This window comes from Etheostoma cragini, chromosome 4, assembly GCF_013103735.1.
Source record: "Etheostoma cragini isolate CJK2018 chromosome 4, CSU_Ecrag_1.0, whole genome shotgun sequence".
NCBI lineage: Eukaryota > Metazoa > Chordata > Actinopteri > Perciformes > Percidae > Etheostoma > Etheostoma cragini.
This window is the reverse complement of record NC_048410.1, coordinates 25,492,172-25,509,440: the sequence shown is the minus strand read 5'-3', so window position 1 is coordinate 25,509,440 and position 17,269 is coordinate 25,492,172. Positions and strand designations below refer to the sequence as shown.

General features: G+C 41.0%; 1 protein-coding gene across 21 annotated transcripts in view; it reads right to left on the bottom strand.

Moving 5' to 3' along the window:
- plekha6 (pleckstrin homology domain containing, family A member 6) overlaps nucleotides 1-17,269 on the bottom strand; it is an 82,504-nt gene that overhangs the window by 7,361 nt on the left and 57,874 nt on the right. For 12 of the 21 annotated variants that reach the window (XR_004656304.1, XM_034869139.1, XM_034869136.1 and 9 more), the window contains 13 exons: nucleotides 13,294-13,762; nucleotides 12,419-12,505; nucleotides 11,186-11,239; nucleotides 10,839-10,919; nucleotides 9,088-9,159; nucleotides 8,428-8,508; nucleotides 7,404-7,553; nucleotides 6,063-6,158; nucleotides 4,869-4,980; nucleotides 4,614-4,753; nucleotides 2,256-2,423; nucleotides 1,084-1,159; nucleotides 62-165 (listed from right to left, as the gene is read on the bottom strand). Coding sequence is in view for 20 of the 21 variants with exons in the window: in XM_034869139.1 (XP_034725030.1) it covers nucleotides 62-165; nucleotides 1,084-1,159; nucleotides 2,256-2,423; nucleotides 4,614-4,753; nucleotides 4,869-4,980; nucleotides 6,063-6,158; nucleotides 7,404-7,553; nucleotides 8,428-8,508; nucleotides 9,088-9,159; nucleotides 10,839-10,919; nucleotides 11,186-11,239; nucleotides 12,419-12,505; nucleotides 13,294-13,762 (1,690 nt within the window). In the remaining variant the exon portion in view is untranslated. The remainder of the gene's footprint in view (nucleotides 1-61; nucleotides 166-1,083; nucleotides 1,160-2,255; nucleotides 2,424-4,613; nucleotides 4,754-4,868; nucleotides 4,981-6,062; nucleotides 6,159-7,403; nucleotides 7,554-8,427; nucleotides 8,509-9,087; nucleotides 9,160-10,838; nucleotides 10,920-11,185; nucleotides 11,240-12,418; nucleotides 12,506-13,293; nucleotides 13,763-17,269) is intronic. The other 9 variants (XM_034869144.1, XM_034869152.1, XM_034869138.1 and 6 more) reach the window with 8 other exon arrangements.

Sequence of the window (17,269 nt, the reverse complement as noted above, 5' to 3'; positions counted from 1 at the left end):
AAAATAGAAGGGTTAAGAAAGACATTTGGATAGTATATACATGCAGTTTAGGTTGACATACCCTAGAGATTCCATTAGGCACTCTGCCATTATGGCGGGAAACTCTAGCAGAGCTGCCGTGTGATTCGTCGGTGGGGGACTTCGTTCTAGGAGGGACAATGCCAACTGGCAAGTGACACAACAGATAAGTTCAAAACCATGGAAAAAGAAGAGGAAGCTGAATTATTAAAGTTTAATCTGTTCAGCAATGTATGCATATCCTATCAGCCTCACTTGATTCAATGATACAGTCATACCTCAAAAGAGTGAATTCTGAACTGGATTATGGGTTTTCTTTCATGTGTGATTTACAAATGTCAGTAGAAAGATATAAAGTGTAATAACATGCTCCATGAGGTTCTGTGTAACAGCCTAAAAGTTGATTGCTAAATCTTGATCATCAGCTGAGAAAGGATCAGTTGCATTATTACATGGTATGGGGCCATTGTTGTAGAAAAACTAGAATGCAACTGTATCTCAACCCGTGTGTCCGTTGGTAATCAGATTTTAAAATGTGTAAAAGAAACTCTTACTGTGTACTGATATTTGTGATTGTGTATAGGAGTTGTCAAATGTGTAAAATTATCTTTGTGTGCGTATTTTGATTTCTAGATGTGTAAAAAAAATCTGTAAATGCGTACATAGATATTGGTTGAAAAGTTAAAAACATATTATACCGATGCCGCACTGGCTTTATCACCGCTGCTAGGTGCTGATGAGAGGAGTGTGTGTTTTAGCGTTGTGTCTAGCAGTAATTACAGCCTACAGTAATTATCGTGGCTTTATTTAACTAAGGACAAAATATCAAAAAAGTATAACATTTACAGATTTGTCTATGCATTTACAGATCTATGTAGGCGTTTATAGATTTATCAACGCATTCACAGACCTATGCACACATTTACAAATCTCAATACACATTTGCAAATCCTATTACGCACACACAGATCGAAATGCAGTTGCACAACTCTCCACACACATTTGGAAATAGTTTTTCTACAATACTGGCTCCATACTTAGAAACTTAACATTTGGTTGTTGCACCTTTATTCATGGTGGATTGTCTATCCTGGACCTGGTCTTGCATGTCACTGATGTTGTTGTGTTCTCCAAATTTGGGCTGCAAGGAAAGAGAACTGATATTATGTGTCATGTATCAATGTTGAAGCCTAAGGTGAAAAAATTCCAGTACACTTCCAAAGCTGTTAATTAAACACTGAGTGAAAGGTTTTTTGTTAAAACGCCTTGCCTACCTGTCATGGCGGACACAGTAAAGGCCTGATCACACCAGTATGAATGACTGTTTCTGCAAACTGTCTTGACAGTGTTGATCTCGACGGAACAAGTATCAACTGCTCCACAGAAGAGATGCAACATGGTCGGGGGCCAGTCATGGGACAGGATTGGTTGGTTCAAATGCTTTGCTTTGAATTAACTGTGGTTATTAGGGGTGTCTTTAGCTGCATTCTACCAGCCAGAAAGCTACACTGCATCAGTTGTTGTTTTTTTCTTTGGACGTGCGCAAGTAGGTTGGAAAAAATACTGAACGCTGAATACTGGGGGAATTGTCACTCCTGCTTCTGATTTCGCTAGTTGAAATCGAATGTTAATTTTGATAAATCTTTGATTTAAAATTGAAATTGCGACACCTGGTGTCTTTCACTGTGCTGCTTCCTGGTGTGACCATGAGCCTAGAATGTCTAGAATGACTACATCGCTACCAGCCACTACACAAATAAGCACATGGAGAGTTTGACAGAGGACCTGTAGATGTAGAGAAATCCACACCGGGAATCATACTACTAAGTGCTGCTGGTCATCGGAGGGCCTCTGTAACAAAGCACCTGCAGTGCATTTTTGAACTAAAATGTACGATGTTAAACAAAAAAAAAGGAAGCTCCCTGTTACAGCATGCAGCTGACATGGCTTTTAGTGGCCGATTAATTAAAAAAGAGCCAAGGGGGAGCAACCACTTATGGAAAAATGCTTTGGAAGCTCAAATAGAGGCTGATATGGAGATACAGAGGGATCATCAGAGGCAATGGGTGGAGAGCTTGAATAATTTGAGGTTTGAAAGAAGGAAAAACTCTTGGATTATGAAGGGATGAATGGTATCTGATGATTGAGAAGGTAAAGAGTGATGTTTTTAAATGATGGCATTGGACAACAGGACTGGGTGAAGTGAGGGCAGGACAGGGGCAGAAACACCCAAATACCTTTCTGATGTGAGAATCTTCACCATCAAGGTAACCGTCATCGATGCCCAAGCTGCGTAGCCAGGTGGCGCTGTCAAAGGGCAGGGGAGGGACGGAGGGAGGGAAGGTAGGGGAGGGCTCCAAAGGGTAATAAGACTTGGGGAGGGGAGGCCTTGGGGGAACACTTTCCTAGATCACCATGAAGGCAGGAGGCAGGGAGGGAGGAAGGAAGGTTGGGAGAAAGGACAGGTTGAAGAGAGAGTGCTGCACATCAGGAGGAGTGATAAAAAGCCAGGCAAGTGCAGAGCAGAAAGGACTCATGAGAATGATTCTTGTGGAATGGGTTCTTTATCTTAAGTTAAGGAGTTAGCCATGGAAATCCCCATATTGTTATAGTTTTGGTTTTTATTTGGTTCCTTTACCCAGTTTTCTGTTATTTCCCTGTGTTTCCTCCCTGGTTTTGCATGGTAGTTGCTGTCTTTTGTTCCCCTGAGTGTCTGTGTGTTCTGTTTCCTGATTTAATTTGAAGTCTGGTTTTTGTCTTGTCCTGTCTTTAGTTCTACTTCTTGTGTCTTCCCGCTCTTGTGATTAACTGATGTTTTCTCACCTGTTTCCCAGCCTTCTTGTCACCTTCCTCTCGTTACCTTATTACCTAGTGTATTTAGTGTCTGTGCTTCCCTTGTCTCTTGTCAGATTGTTTTGTCAGTCTGCGTGTCCATCATGTGGTGTTCCTGTCGGTACGTTCTTCATTTTGCATCCTCCCTGTGATCCGTTTTCCCAATGTCTTTGTTCCTGTTTTTGGTTTTCTTTGTTTTCTCCTTGGACTTGTTGAGATTTTTGATATATGGAGTTTTGGACTTTGTTTTTGTATTATTGGATCTCTGTTCTTGTTTATTCTTTTTGCTATTAAACTTCCTGCAAATTACTCTCCTTCCTACCTGCCTGTCTCTGCATTTGGGTCCTCACTTCCCCATACCACAACGCAGGTGGCAAATGAAAATACCTGACAGCTTAGGTGAATTCATTCGCCATAAACAGTTCACAAGTTATTTCTCACCTAGAACATTTTTAAAGCATTGTTTTGCTAAGACAACATTTAGGGTCCATCTTTGGAATGGGATTGGAATGGGATTCTCCAGCTCTTAGTCCAATACATAACTTGTATCATGCTCAAGTACCGCCTACAAGACCAAATAACTAATTTAAATGTTCAGCTCAGATATATTTTGATATATTATTTAGTTGACAGGAAACTCTGAACACGAATCTTTTGAACAGATCGGATTCATGTTTGATACCATGGAGAGTTTGGTGAAGACATCAATGAGAGAACATGCCACTTCCATGTTTTACGTGGCACCAATAGCTTTACTAAAGGGGAAAAACATGATGCCACATTAATTTGGTGAGAAATATTGTCACTGTATTTACAATATTGCGAATCTCAACCATCAAGTATGGATACCTTATTCTTTAAAGATTGGTCTGCATGAACACTTTACCGGGTGAGTCAGACTGTGTTATGGCACGCATTGCTGGATTAATGTTAAATCCCCCTCGATTGTTAGGGTAAGTAAGGGGCCTAGTACTAGCACCAGCATGGCATGACGACCTAGACGCTAGTTGCTGATGGAGTTGGCTTTCATGACTAGCACCTCCAAAACAAGTGACTGAAGATTTGAAAAGGTCTGGGCTGTAGCGCAAGGATGAAACATCAGTCTGTGAGGAGTCTTGGAGAAGCAGGAACTCCGATTCAGGCGTAGAAAAGCATTTGTTGGAAGATAGCTTTCTTAGGCCACCATGGTATTCTGCTGAGAAGTGATATGGGTGGTTTTCTGGATAGACATCTTTTCTGAGGCCAATCTTGACTTCTTGCCTGAAAACATTTGAGGTCAGCCAACTAACTTCCTGAATGTCAGAAGTTTGAGTTTGGACTCTGTCTGTATGCTTGTTGGTATATTTGGAGGCCTGGCATTTTACTCTGGGAAAATTGATCTGTTCTGCTGTTCCGGCTTTGGCAGGATTCATAGGTTGGTCAAAGTTTGAGTTGATTCTGCAGTTGAAGTTTGGGTCTGTTTCCTCGATCACAGGGTCTAATCTACTCAAGGACTCCCCAGGGTTTGGGAAAGCTAGGGAGAACTGAGGAAAGCCATAGTAATTTGTGTTTTCTGCATGCAATCTTGTGTCAAGGTCCATGTAACTTCTGGGTCTACACCTAGGCTTAGGGTCGGTTTTGAAATGAGCCACTATACAAGACTTGGGACGGGATTTAGGGCTTGATTTTCTACGCAGTTCAGGGTTGGTTCTGGAGTTGGAGAATGGGCTTGTGCCAGGTTTTGGATTGGGGTTGGTGGCTAGCTGGATGTGTCCGGTGCTTACCTCCGGGCCCAGCTGTTTGGTGGGGGAGGCCTGGGAGCCGGGCACTGGGGAGAAGGGGCTGAGCGGGCTGGTGAGGCTTACTGAGCTCAGGGGACTGGCTGGACTATTGGTGCTAAAGGAGCCTGATGCACCACTGGCCACTGTGCAAGAAAAGATAGGGGGGTTGGGGATGGCAGAGATAGAGCCATTAGAATAAACATGATGGAGACACTGGTATTTCCAATAAACATGATTCATTCCCAGTGTGCTTGTTACCTCTGTGCTTGGCTGTGTCAGTGCCTCTGGATGAGTTATTCTTGTGCAGTCCCTCCAATACATCCTGGACTCTCCAAAACTCTTTCTGGATGTGCCTACGTACCAGTTCACTCTGCACAAAGCCAGTACAGACAAAGTCATATGAGAGAGGGAATGTTAAGTACTTTTAATTGAAAAACTAGAAAAACTGTTGAATGTTAGGCCTATGGTTTAGGATTATCCATTTGCTGTTGAACTACCTAAATGGACCTTTTCAATTATGTAAGCAGCACAAACCAGATTTCATTCAGTTATATTGTGGTGTAGGCAGAAATCTCAGGGGCAGGTATTTGCTAACCTGGACAAATAAAACAGATATTTACAGGAAAGGCTACCACGAAAGGTAAGGAAAAATATGTATATTATATGGGATAAATGCCCTTTTAAGCATATACAAACATTTTGCATACCTCACAACCATATCACTTATACTGTATCTACTACTTACATTCAGGAAAGCTATAACTAACCATTGAAAGAAATATTCAAACCAAACGTATGTTACAAATTAATAATTTCATACTTCTTTGCATTATTTTTTACTGGGGGTGTTCCAGAAATACATGTATTTATCCAAACCATTTGGTACAGATTTTTTTTATTTGAACCCTGACCACTATGTTATATCTGAAAACTTTTGAGTCTTTACCACAATTTAAATTTAACATTAAATTATGTTAACACTGTTAACAATTCTTTCAACATAACAGAATTATCTAATGACGGATCCAATGATATGTCCAACACAGTGAAAGAGTTTTTGACTTTGCGTTCTTGTCCTATATTTACTTCAGACAGAGAATGTATACAACAAGCCACAGTACATCATTACACTGTTAGGAAACACCAGATCTGGTGGTCTCTAGATCCAAGACAATGAGATCCTTAGCGTAAATGATGTACAAGAGCTGTGGAGAGGAGTACATGTTATGCTTAAAGTTAAGAAGTAGATTTATTTTCTCATTGAGAAGTGGTTATCTAGCATAATTACCATTATAAGCATATTATATGTATTTTGGTTTTTATGTTAGTTTCTTGAAGTTTACATTAACTCCATATTCCAAACATCCATTTGGAAACAAGCTTTCCATTTCCCATATCAGTTACTGCTGGGCTTTAACGGCAGACAGCGATACTGCCAGTGTGACCTTTTACCTGCCCTCCTGCATTAAGCTGCTCCCATAGATCTCCATGAATGGCATTGGCCTCATCCTCCAATGCTTCAAACTCCATACGATTGGTGGTTAAAGCCTGAGAGAGGTAAAAATAAATGCATGTCATGCTCAGAGAGTTTCTAACATCTGTGGTGGACATAAATCATGCCTGATTTCTTTTCTATATTGTATCTTTCTGATATTAAAAACTCTCAGAATCAATTGAGAATAAATGGTAAGATTTAAAAAAATAAATAAAAAAAACTTTTTGTCTATCACATAATGATAGACAATCTTCTATCAATTGACAATTGAGGCAATCGACAAGCAGAAATCAAATGTAGTTTTTTTGACTGTCCAACACATGCTAAGGCCATTTTATGCTTCTGTTTTGAATCAACAACGTACCCCCTGACCACACTGCTGCCATGCCAGGCTCTGTGCCGTAGCCAGACATAAACCTCTCAAAAAATGGAACTACATGTCATGCTGACGCACGTCTTTTGGCCATGGCTTGGTAGTGTTGCATTTCCCCCAACTCATTTCCTGGTTCTCCTTCTCCATAAACAGTATGAAATCAAGGTGAGGGTTAACTTCTTGTGCTACAGATTTCCCACCGTGGTCAGGAAACATAGGGGAGACACTTGGTTTCTCTTACTTTGACTCTAGAGTAGGTTCCTGCTCCGAAGCAAATCACCATCACTCTCTCACTTCTCCCTCTACCACACACTCCCACACACACACATACATGCCGGCTTGACGCACACACCAGCGCAGAAGCACAACACAGCCTTTAAACTTTATTTCCTGCATGGAGCATGTAACATTGTTAATTATGTATTGCAAGTTTTCTACCATTTTCCTGTCTATAAAGATATTCTATAGCTAAATATAGCACTTTTTAAGCAGCACTTCCTCTCACCATATGGTCCTGGCATCATTCGACAGTTTACTGAAAGTCGTGTGGCTGAACAGTTATATTTGCATAATGTATTATTATTTTCTTTTTCAAATGGAGGGGAAGTTCGGGCCTGGTCAGCTAGTCGTTTACCTTTTTTTAACAGCTATGTTTGTATCTTAATGTGTTAGTATGTGAGTATGTGTTTGAGCAGAGTGAACCGTTATCCCTTATGAGAGACAGAAATTGTTGTACATTCATCTATTCATTCAAGTGTGTAAAAAATTCTATTATAAAGGATAATCTGGGCAGAGTAAGATTGTTAAAACACACACACACACACACACACACACACACACACACACACACACACACACACACACACACACACACACACACACACACACACACACACATAGGTGAATATGTTATTCAGAGTCATACGCTGGAGGCCTGGGAGAGCTCCCCTCTGATGTTGATGAGCTGGTTCTGCAGGGTTTCCTTTTTGAAGCGCAGTTTCTCCATGGCCAACGGCTGGTTATGGTACAGCTCCATCTCCTGATGAGTCGCCACCAGCGCCTCCTCTAGGCTGTCCTGGAAACGGCAACCATGGCAAGCAAGGAGGAGGAAGAGTTGATTGGAAACAAGCTTTCCTGCCAATATTCCTAAACTTAAATACCTTGTGAAGGATTTCAGCTCACCACTCAGTCTCAAAGACATATTCCAGTTAAGTATACCAGTTGTGATAGTAATTATCGTTGTTATTATTATTACTACTATCTGGGTTGTTAGGACATATAACAACAGCTTTATAAGTACAGGATTTCTATAAAAAATAGTAATGTGGGAGTATGTTATCACAGGAATCCCATACAACAGCAACAGAGTGGGCTGAATGTAAAACGGACTCACCAAAGACTTTAATCATGAAAAAACCTGAACATTTTGGTTAAGGTTGTGTACATTGCAGTGCTGTTGTACCTTTTTCCGGGCTTTGGAATGACACCCGCGAACCCGGATAAGATGTGGTTTGGCGAGTAACATTGTAAAGGTACTAGCCAATTTGCCTGGCGAGGAATAAAGCATATAACCCTGCGTCTGTATGAATCGGCCAGCTGCACAAACGATTTAGCAGTGTCTCCATATTGGTCTGTTTTCTTACTGTATATCTGTGGCACTCATAATCTGGTTTATCTTTCTTGGAAACAGTGTGGCTAGTAGAAAATGTGATTGGCTTGTAACTCAAAAAAGTTAGTTTAGAGCCCTGACTGTATTGAATTTAACTGCCAGGTGTTTTTATTTTTTGTGGCCAATGATGCATATGTCAGAAAAACAGAACCTTTGGTAAGAAGTGTTAAATGCACAGATAACATTTTTTTTTTTTTTTATCATAACAACACATTTGGTTAGCTTTCCAATACAGAACATTTCTTAAACACATGATATCATCCTGTGAAAAGTGATGTACCTTGTCCATTCTCAGTCGGTGGACAACCGCCTCGTGGTCTTTCAGAATCTGGCTCTGCTCACACAGTCGACCCAAGAGTTTCTGTTGGACAGAACAGCGGGTGGTTACCACATATATTTTGTATATGAAGAGACCAGTGAGAAACCCTTAAACCAAGAAAAAGAATACAACAACGTAGCCGCATGAATACATATATATACTGTGTATATATATATATATATATATATATATATATATATATATATATATATATATATATATATATATATATATATATATATATATATACAGTATATAGGGCCAAAAGCATATAGACACCAGGACAATAAACCTATATCTGATATATGTGTGAATTTTTGGTATAAGTATCTTAGTAATTCTATGAATTCTTATTAATTCTCTTCTAATTATAGGCCAACATTTGTTAGGTGAGGTCATACCTTGACCACTAAATCCTAATCCTCATAATTGAGTCAAAATGAAATTTTGTGCCAAATTGAAACATTTTCCTTAAGTCGTTCCTGAGATAGACTAAGATAATGGTACGCAGACAGACAGACGGACAACCCAAACACATAATGTCCCTGGACACAGCTCTTGCCGGTGCAGAGGCATAAAAAGTGAGAATCCTGTTTACTGTTTGCATGCAGTGTCTCTTACACTGGTTTCAATCTCGTTGAGCTTCAGGGTAGGATGTAACTCTCTGCTGTAGACATCATGGAAGGGAGGTACCTGGTTAAACAAGCGTGGAACAAATCATCCAAATGATCAACCTCAATCAAACAGTAACCAGCCCAATGAGACAAAAGCAAAATTTGTTAACATTATGTTCTTCATTCTGAGGAATGTACAGCTTTATTTATTCAGAAAGTCATCAACAACAATTTCTATGAGAAATAACGATTTCTCTGCCAACAAAGAAGTGGTTATTTTTATAATGAGTGATTATTTTTTCCAGCTGCCCTTTCATGTTTGCTGCAGCACATGCCAGGTGACTGTTGTTTCTTCCAAAATACACTATGTTACATCTGCCGCTAGTTGGATGGCGCCAGAAGAACTCCATGGAGCCAATCTTCAGTCTAATATGAAGAACCCTTTGGCATATGTACGTACAGTGGACACCTGCACGTTGGCTCATTTGTAATTGTCACAGAAGCTCCTGGTTCATGTCTCAGAATGACGAACTGCAATGAAATATGTCATGATAACTCTTGGGCTATAAATAACTGAAAGGAGTTGAATGGGAAGTATCCCCTTGCCACACCAGCCGCACATCCACATTTACAATGTGTCCTCCCAAGATCTCTGACTGAATGAGATGAATGGGAACGTAAGATTGCTGAAAACAGCGTTGCCTGAAACCAATCTTTATAACAACACCATGGAAAGTTGTGATGAACGGTGAAATGGCTGGACAATTTTAAAGGACATGACAACTGAATGAGTCATGAAGAGGATTTCTAATTCAAGCTTTGACTCTCTGAGCCAGAGGTGGGGGCAGAGCGATGCTAAATATAATCAATAATGCATAGTTCACATACGTGTTCACACCTGCAGTCTGTGTATCTTTTCTGCATATGCGGTCCACACAGTCATACGATGTTTTCAGTAAAATGTATACAGACCCTTGCATCTAAGCGGAAGCAGAACGTATGATAAAAGAATAATGAAGGAATGATGGAGAAGAACATAACCTTAAATCTGTTTGACTGTAAATGACAGTATGGACAACATGCATGCAGACGAGACAAGGACTGAAGACAAGAGAGGCAGGCTTGGGTTAGTGTGGAATATCTAGTCTGTTGGTCCATACAGGCCTTTGTCCTGGTACTAAACTGGCCTAGCCTGGACCAGTGGTGGAAGGTAACTAAGTACATTTGGAAGTACAAATGTTAAGGTATTTGCACTTTACTTAACTCTCTTATTTTCACGCCACTTTCTACTTCTACTCCTTTACATTTCAGAGAGACATACTGTACTTTTAATTCCACTACATTCATCTGACAGCTGTGGTACTTCACAAATTAAGTGAAATGATTAGACCCTTAAACACAGAACTGTTTGGATTGTTTCTGCATTGACTACTTTTACTTTCATACTTTAAGTACATTTTCCTGATGATACTTACATACTTTTAAGTAACATTTTCAATGCAGGACTTTTAGTTGTAACAGAGTATTTTTACAGTGTGGTATAAATACTTTTACATAAGTAAAAGGATCTGAAATCTTCTTCCACCACTGGCCAGGACTAGCCAACTAGCGTTCCCTAAGTCAAAAAGGCGTTTCTGACGAAAAGTCCACCTAGAAAATAGAGTGACTAGTTAAGGCTTAACCCCTAGGAGAAGCAGCTGTGATGTAGTGCTGCTGGCTAAAGCCTGCCTCCCTGTGGAGCTCTCTCTCCTCCCTTACTTGTATACAGAGCTTTGCTGTTGAGGATGAGCGCTCCACCATTCTGCGAACCGTGCCAATTAGGTGGCTTCCCTCGAGCACCTGAAGATTCAGCTCATATTACAGACACCTGGCAACAAGCTTGAGGAACAGCATGATTGGAACAATACTGGAACTCTGCTAAGGGTAAGCTAATAATATCTGTTTTTTAATTTACAGGCTAGTGTCCTTTAGAAGGAAAAGGGGAAACATGGGAAAGGAGACAATAACAGGGAATAAAGAAGGGGGAAGGAAACTCAGACACTGACTGGGCAGAATTGTGTGTGAAATATGTAATGGCAAAAAATACTGTGTGTGTATCCTCTTACCTGTTGGTCTAAGTAATCCAGGTTGCGCTGCAGCTGTAGATCTAACATGTCCTCCTGGACCAAGCAGCAGCAGCGACAGCGACATACAGGGAAATCACACAGATACATACTGTACAAATGGAAGGCTTTCAGATAGGATAGCTGCAAAGCAAAGCACCACAGCCAAGCTGCCAATCACACTGAAGCTCTACCACTCCTTAGCAACAATCCAACTGGTAGACTTTCCACTGAATTAAACACCACTAGATCTAAATGTCTGGGCAGTTTTGAATTAAAAGCTGCCCAATTCACTGTTCTTTTTAACAAATGGGAAATAATTGTTATTTCTTAAATGTAATCTCAAGTCTCTGTTGCTATCTTGTTCTGGGACTTCATCAGTCTTACTACTTTAAAACGTGTGAATGCTTCTCACGCTTAGCGTGATCGGGGCGGTGTGGACAGCATTGCGTCCTGGCAACTCTGCGTGGAGGTTCTGTGCACTGATCAATGCACCTCTAAGATTTTGTACCAACGTGGACATGGTCTCAGACGGTTGTGGCTAGGAGGGATACAGCTACGGCCAGAATTTACACAAAATGTAACAAAATCAGTCTAAAATAACAACATAGTAATTTCAATACTTTCACAGAGGAAACGTGAAACCCTTATCACAATCATTTTCCTAAACTTAATTAGCTGTTTTGGTGCCTAAATTTTGCTGTTGTTGCCAAAGTCCATTCTTAGATGGTTTATTGCACCCATGCGCGCAATCCCTACCGCTTGCGGGCACACTGACCACATGACATGATTTGGTTCGGCATTTGGCGCGCATCCGAGTGCAATTGTTGCATTAACACCTGCCCAAATAAACTGCACTGAGGGGGAAGAGCCATTGTAGTGCGATTCAACCAACCTAAATGAGGCAGGTGTAAAGCCCCCTAAGTCCCATTCCTCCTATGTGTAAACTAAAACACATACAGTCACACACATACACTCACACACAAATGCACACAAGAGCGGTCCCAGCACCGTGTTAGGGACAGGGCAGCAGAGAGTAGAAGAAGAAAGAATAGGTCCCGACAGAGAGTGGGGTGTGCAGGGTTAGTGCAGATATACAGGAGAAACCCCGAAGCAAAGCTACACATACTGCACTGCATTAAGTGCCAGAACTACTGTGGACCAGACTGTGTGTATGGCTATACAGTATGTAGTCCAGTAGATGGAGATGTATTAAAGCACAATAGCAGCACATACCATTTTATTGTGGATGGAAGGGGATACAGGGTAGTTGTAGTGGTATAATCCTTGGCTTAAGGACCTCCTATCACCAGGGTAGTCATACTGAAGGAGGGAGGGAAGATAATAAGGAAAGAAGGAAGGGAAGAATTGAGGCAAGAATGAATGACAGTTGTTAGACTGGAGTAGGATGAATATGGATACAGCAGATGAAAACAGAACATTATCTCTCATTCTTTCTTTCATCCCTGTTGACTTCAAGATGATCTGTTTGTGCTGCCCATGGTCGTTAACAGTCAGTTTTAATTTTCAGATGTAATTCAGACCCTTTCCATTTTGTTTTACTTTCCTAAAATCCAAAGCTGGATTCAGTCTAACTATCAGAGAAAACATGAGATACAAGCTGGCTCCCATTCAATTAGGATCTCTGATCCCCAAAATAAGGGTAATGGGTAATATGTTGTTGAAACAAAGAAATTATCAAGTTGAGTTGGTACATTTAGGGCTGGGTATCGTTACATTTAGTTAGAAAATCCATTTTAACAAACAAAAATTACAAACTTCCACATTACGGCACAAATCTTTCCATTTTTTCAGCTCCAACTAGGAGAGCTCTGTGTGACGTAGAGTTTTTCCTGCCTGTCTCATTGATGTGAAACGTTAGACAGCCAATGAGCAGCATGAATAGATCTTGGTAGAAGAATGCGGCATGCTTATTGGTTCACTGATGCTGAAAAGATTTGCTCCTTGGAATTGGGTATTGAATGACTGGGTATGAATACTAAAGAGTCAATTTGGCCTGTGCCTAAAAAGTGTCAATGTGCAGTACCCAGCCCTAGTTTTACATTTCATATCTACTGTATTATTCTAAAACCACACAATTGTGGTTTTACCTTGGGCGAGCTGAGGGATCTCCGCAGGCTGTAGACGGATGGATCAGCATAGATCATGTCGTCCCTCATCCCCCTTTGAAAGCGGTCAAAGCGAGCAGACGGCGACCGGGCCGGTGAGGCAAAGTTGGGTGAGTAGGATGACGAGGACGGAGACCTGGGCACGGACCTGGAACGCGGCTGGATAGACAGACGTCTCATGGATGTTTCCATTCCACCATAGCACTGCGGCCTCCACTGCTCCCTGGGGATTGTGGGTCCGTACAGCTGATGTGGTCCGTCCCTCAGCGAGTGGCGCTTCTCCTCCACAGTCCAGCGCCGGTCGTAGCCGCCCGAAGTAGAGACGGAGCAGATACTGTCGGGTCGGACCCCCGGCGGGTACAAGGCGTACTCCTCCACATACTGCGGTCCACCAGGGTAGCCATAGTAGTCACCAGGGACCCCCCGGTTCACTGGGTAGTAACGAGACGGGCTGCAATGACAGGAGAGGATTGCTTTATCAAATCTCATGTCAATCATGACATGAGTTTAGTTTGAATGTGTTTGTACCAGCAGCAGTAGAAGGTACATTTTGTGCAGCCTCTTGATTTTGTTAAACAAAGGCTAGACTAAAATAGGAATGAAATGTCATATTTGTCAGGAAGGTCAGTGGATTACAACGCAAACTCACATCTGGGGCGGCTGTGGCTCAGTGGTAGACGGGTTGCCTGTCAATCTGTTGGTAGTTCAAAACCTGGCCCTGCAGTCCCATGTTGAAGTGTCCTTGGGCAAGACACTGAACACCGAGTTGCCACCGATGCCGCGCATCGGAGTGTGAATGTGTGTGAGTGTGTATCTGATAAGGCGGTTGCACCTTGTACGGCAGCCTCGGCCACAGTGTATGAATGTGTGTGAATGGTGTATCCTGTATGATGTAAAAGCGCTTTGAGTAGTCGTTAAGACTAGAAAAGTGTATATAAATAAAGCACATTTACATCTCTTGCTACCTTGATAAAACCATTTTATTCTAATCTATGACACATAACACTTTTATTGATTATGTTAATTGTAAATTCACTGTGTAAGCCACTTTAGTAACCAAATGCTGTACATGAGATCTTTCAGTTTTGTTATTATTTAGTCAGATATCAGTGTTTTCCCTCAAATGTCTGTCCATGGGCTGGGATGTACAGGTACAATATGTTAGTTTTGCCGAGAGCCTCTGGATCTCAATAAAACTAGTCTCACATTGCCAGCTCCACAGCACTGTGGAGGTGGGCCTGGCTACACCACACACATATTCTGACATAGAAGAAAAAAAACACCAATCACATTCGTCTTGGGAGGCGCAAAGCTCCGGCCGCAGCAAGTTATTAAGCATTAAGGAAGGAACTTGTTCTGGCGGAACATTTGCACGTCACGTGCTATATCAAATGAAGTAAACTGTACACAATACAGTAACGTAAGCCATATAAATCAGCCGGATACATTGTCATAGATCATTTACATTCCAGATGCATCCAGCGCATACGGAATATAAGGGTTTTTATGATATTTCGTGACAGTTTAAGGCCTAGCTCTGTCTGTTGTTATGGTGGCTGTACACAAACCAACCAGCATGCCCAGAACAAAAGCCCACATTCCTGGTCAGAGGGAGAAACACTCCACTTCTAAACATTATAAAAGACTTGGGTATCACCAGGTTTTTCAAGACGCTGGTTGAAGGAATGAAAGAGGGAAACTTTGTCCACATGGTTAAACGAGTCCTCCACCGCTGGAAAACTTTGATACTTCTAAAAATCCTATATTGTGTGGCTGCATGTAAAAGGGCCTATTAATGGAATAGTCCCTTTCATTAGCCATGTACAGAGCTTAGTCAGCATAATCAGCAAAAAACGTAATACTATGTGCATGTAAACTTAGCCACTGTCCGTATCTATGTTTCCAGCAACATGTTTTTATGCTAATTAAGTAATATTGAATGAAAAAAATTTGGTTGAATTTTGTAAATATTGACACAAAGTTTGTACGCTCAATCTCATTACATTTTCTTTTCAGCCGTAAGCGGTTTATGCGTTAAAACACTGAGGAAAAGATTTTTTGCCAAATAAATAATAAATTGCGATTAAGTTTTAGATCATTTTAAGGTTGCAACCCGCTATAAAATGAAGAAGAAGAAGTTTTAGATTATTTCTGCAACCTAGACGAAAGAACTTTTGAAATTCAAAACATAACTGTTCCGGTTGTGTATGCGTTTCAGTTTCCTGTTTTATTTTGTAGTCTGTGTTTTCTCCCATCCCATGCTTTTTTTAAACTTCCTGCCTTGTGTTTTCTCTGATCTTTGTGATTGTCTGTCCCACCCTGATGTGTTTCACCTGTTTGTGAGCCCTATCTCACCTGTCCCTTGTTCACCTCGTTACCTTTTTTATTTAGTCTCTCTGTTGTCTTTGTCTGTTGTTAGGTCATTATTTACAGACAGCTGGGGACTTATTTTGATACACTAGTTAGGGCATAGAAGCGAATATTGTTAGGGAGTAGTAGTTAGTCACATAGTTTCAGATTTATTTATCATATAATTAAGAATATAATTAAACTATAGGGAGACTTGGCATACAGCCCGATCCGGTTGGGGAGAGTTCTGGCCCGACCGGGCAGGAGCTCTCTTTACCTTGTCTCTCTTGGTTTTGCTGTAATAATAGTTTTAGACAGCTGGGGACTTATTTTGATACACTAGTTAGGGCATAGAATTGAATATTGTTAGGGAGTAGTAGTTAGTCACATAGTTTTCAGATTTCTCTATCATATAATCAAGAATATAATAAAACTAAAGGGAGACTTGGCATACAGCCCGATCCGGTTGGGGAGAGTTCTGGCCCGACTGGGCTGGAGCTCTCTTTACCTTGTCTCTCTTGGTTTTGCTGTAATAACAGTTTTAGACAACTGGAGACTTATTCTGATACTCTGAGCTCCTCTCTCCTATATCTTTCCATCTTTTCATTTATGTGCATCCATGTCCCAGAAATGCTTGTTACTAACCTAGCTCTGGGGAGTCATTCCTTATGTCCTTTTTCCCCAGAATGTTCCCTTGGATCAGAGAGGCTCCAAAATCAGGGTAGCAGCTGTTGCCTTGGTCCCGCTCCATGTTCTGTGATGCCATGTTCTACTGCTACACTGCAGTGCCCTGCTACGTCCTGCTGTGCCTTGTAATGCCGCACAGCGTCCTGCTATGCCATGAACTACTACAAAGAACTGCTACAGACTACTAATTTTTTCTATTTTTGTTATCGCCACTCTTCATTCTAACCCCAACCGGTCGTCAGACACCGCCTACCAAGAGCCTGGGTCTGACCGAGGTTTCTGCCTAAAAGGAAGTTTTTCCTCGCCACTGTCGCACTGTCGCACTGTTGCTTGCTCTGGAGGAGACTACTAGAACTGTTGGGTCCTTGTAAATTCTGGAGTGTGGTCTATCTGTATAGTGTCTTGAGATAACTCTTGTTATGAATTGATACTATAAATAAAATTGAATTGAATTGAATTATTTCTGTATTGGATTTTGTATGTGTTTTTGTCTCAGTCTTCCTGTTTCTTGCGATTCTTGTTTTTTGACTTTCACTACGTTGGACTAGTTTTGTTTTGTTTTTTGTTTTTATGGATTATTGTATTAAATCCTCAAAGCTTACACCTCTTGCCTGGCTGTCTCTGCATTTGGGTTCGACATTCTCTGAATTCCTTTAACGGCTATTTTAGACAGCAAAAATCTGGCAACAGAATTGTTGTCAGTACTTAGAATTCCTCATGTGGAAGACAGAAACTATGCACTATAGCTATAATTATTCAGTGTTATTGTCTTTGTTTTATACCACTATGACACTTGTGTTGTGTATCCCTTGTCATTATTTGATGTTGTTATTTGTTAGCACGTTTGTTCTGTCATGTTCAATAACATTTTTAAAAAATAAAGAGAGAGAGAGAGAGAGAGAGAGAGAGAGAGAGAGAGAGA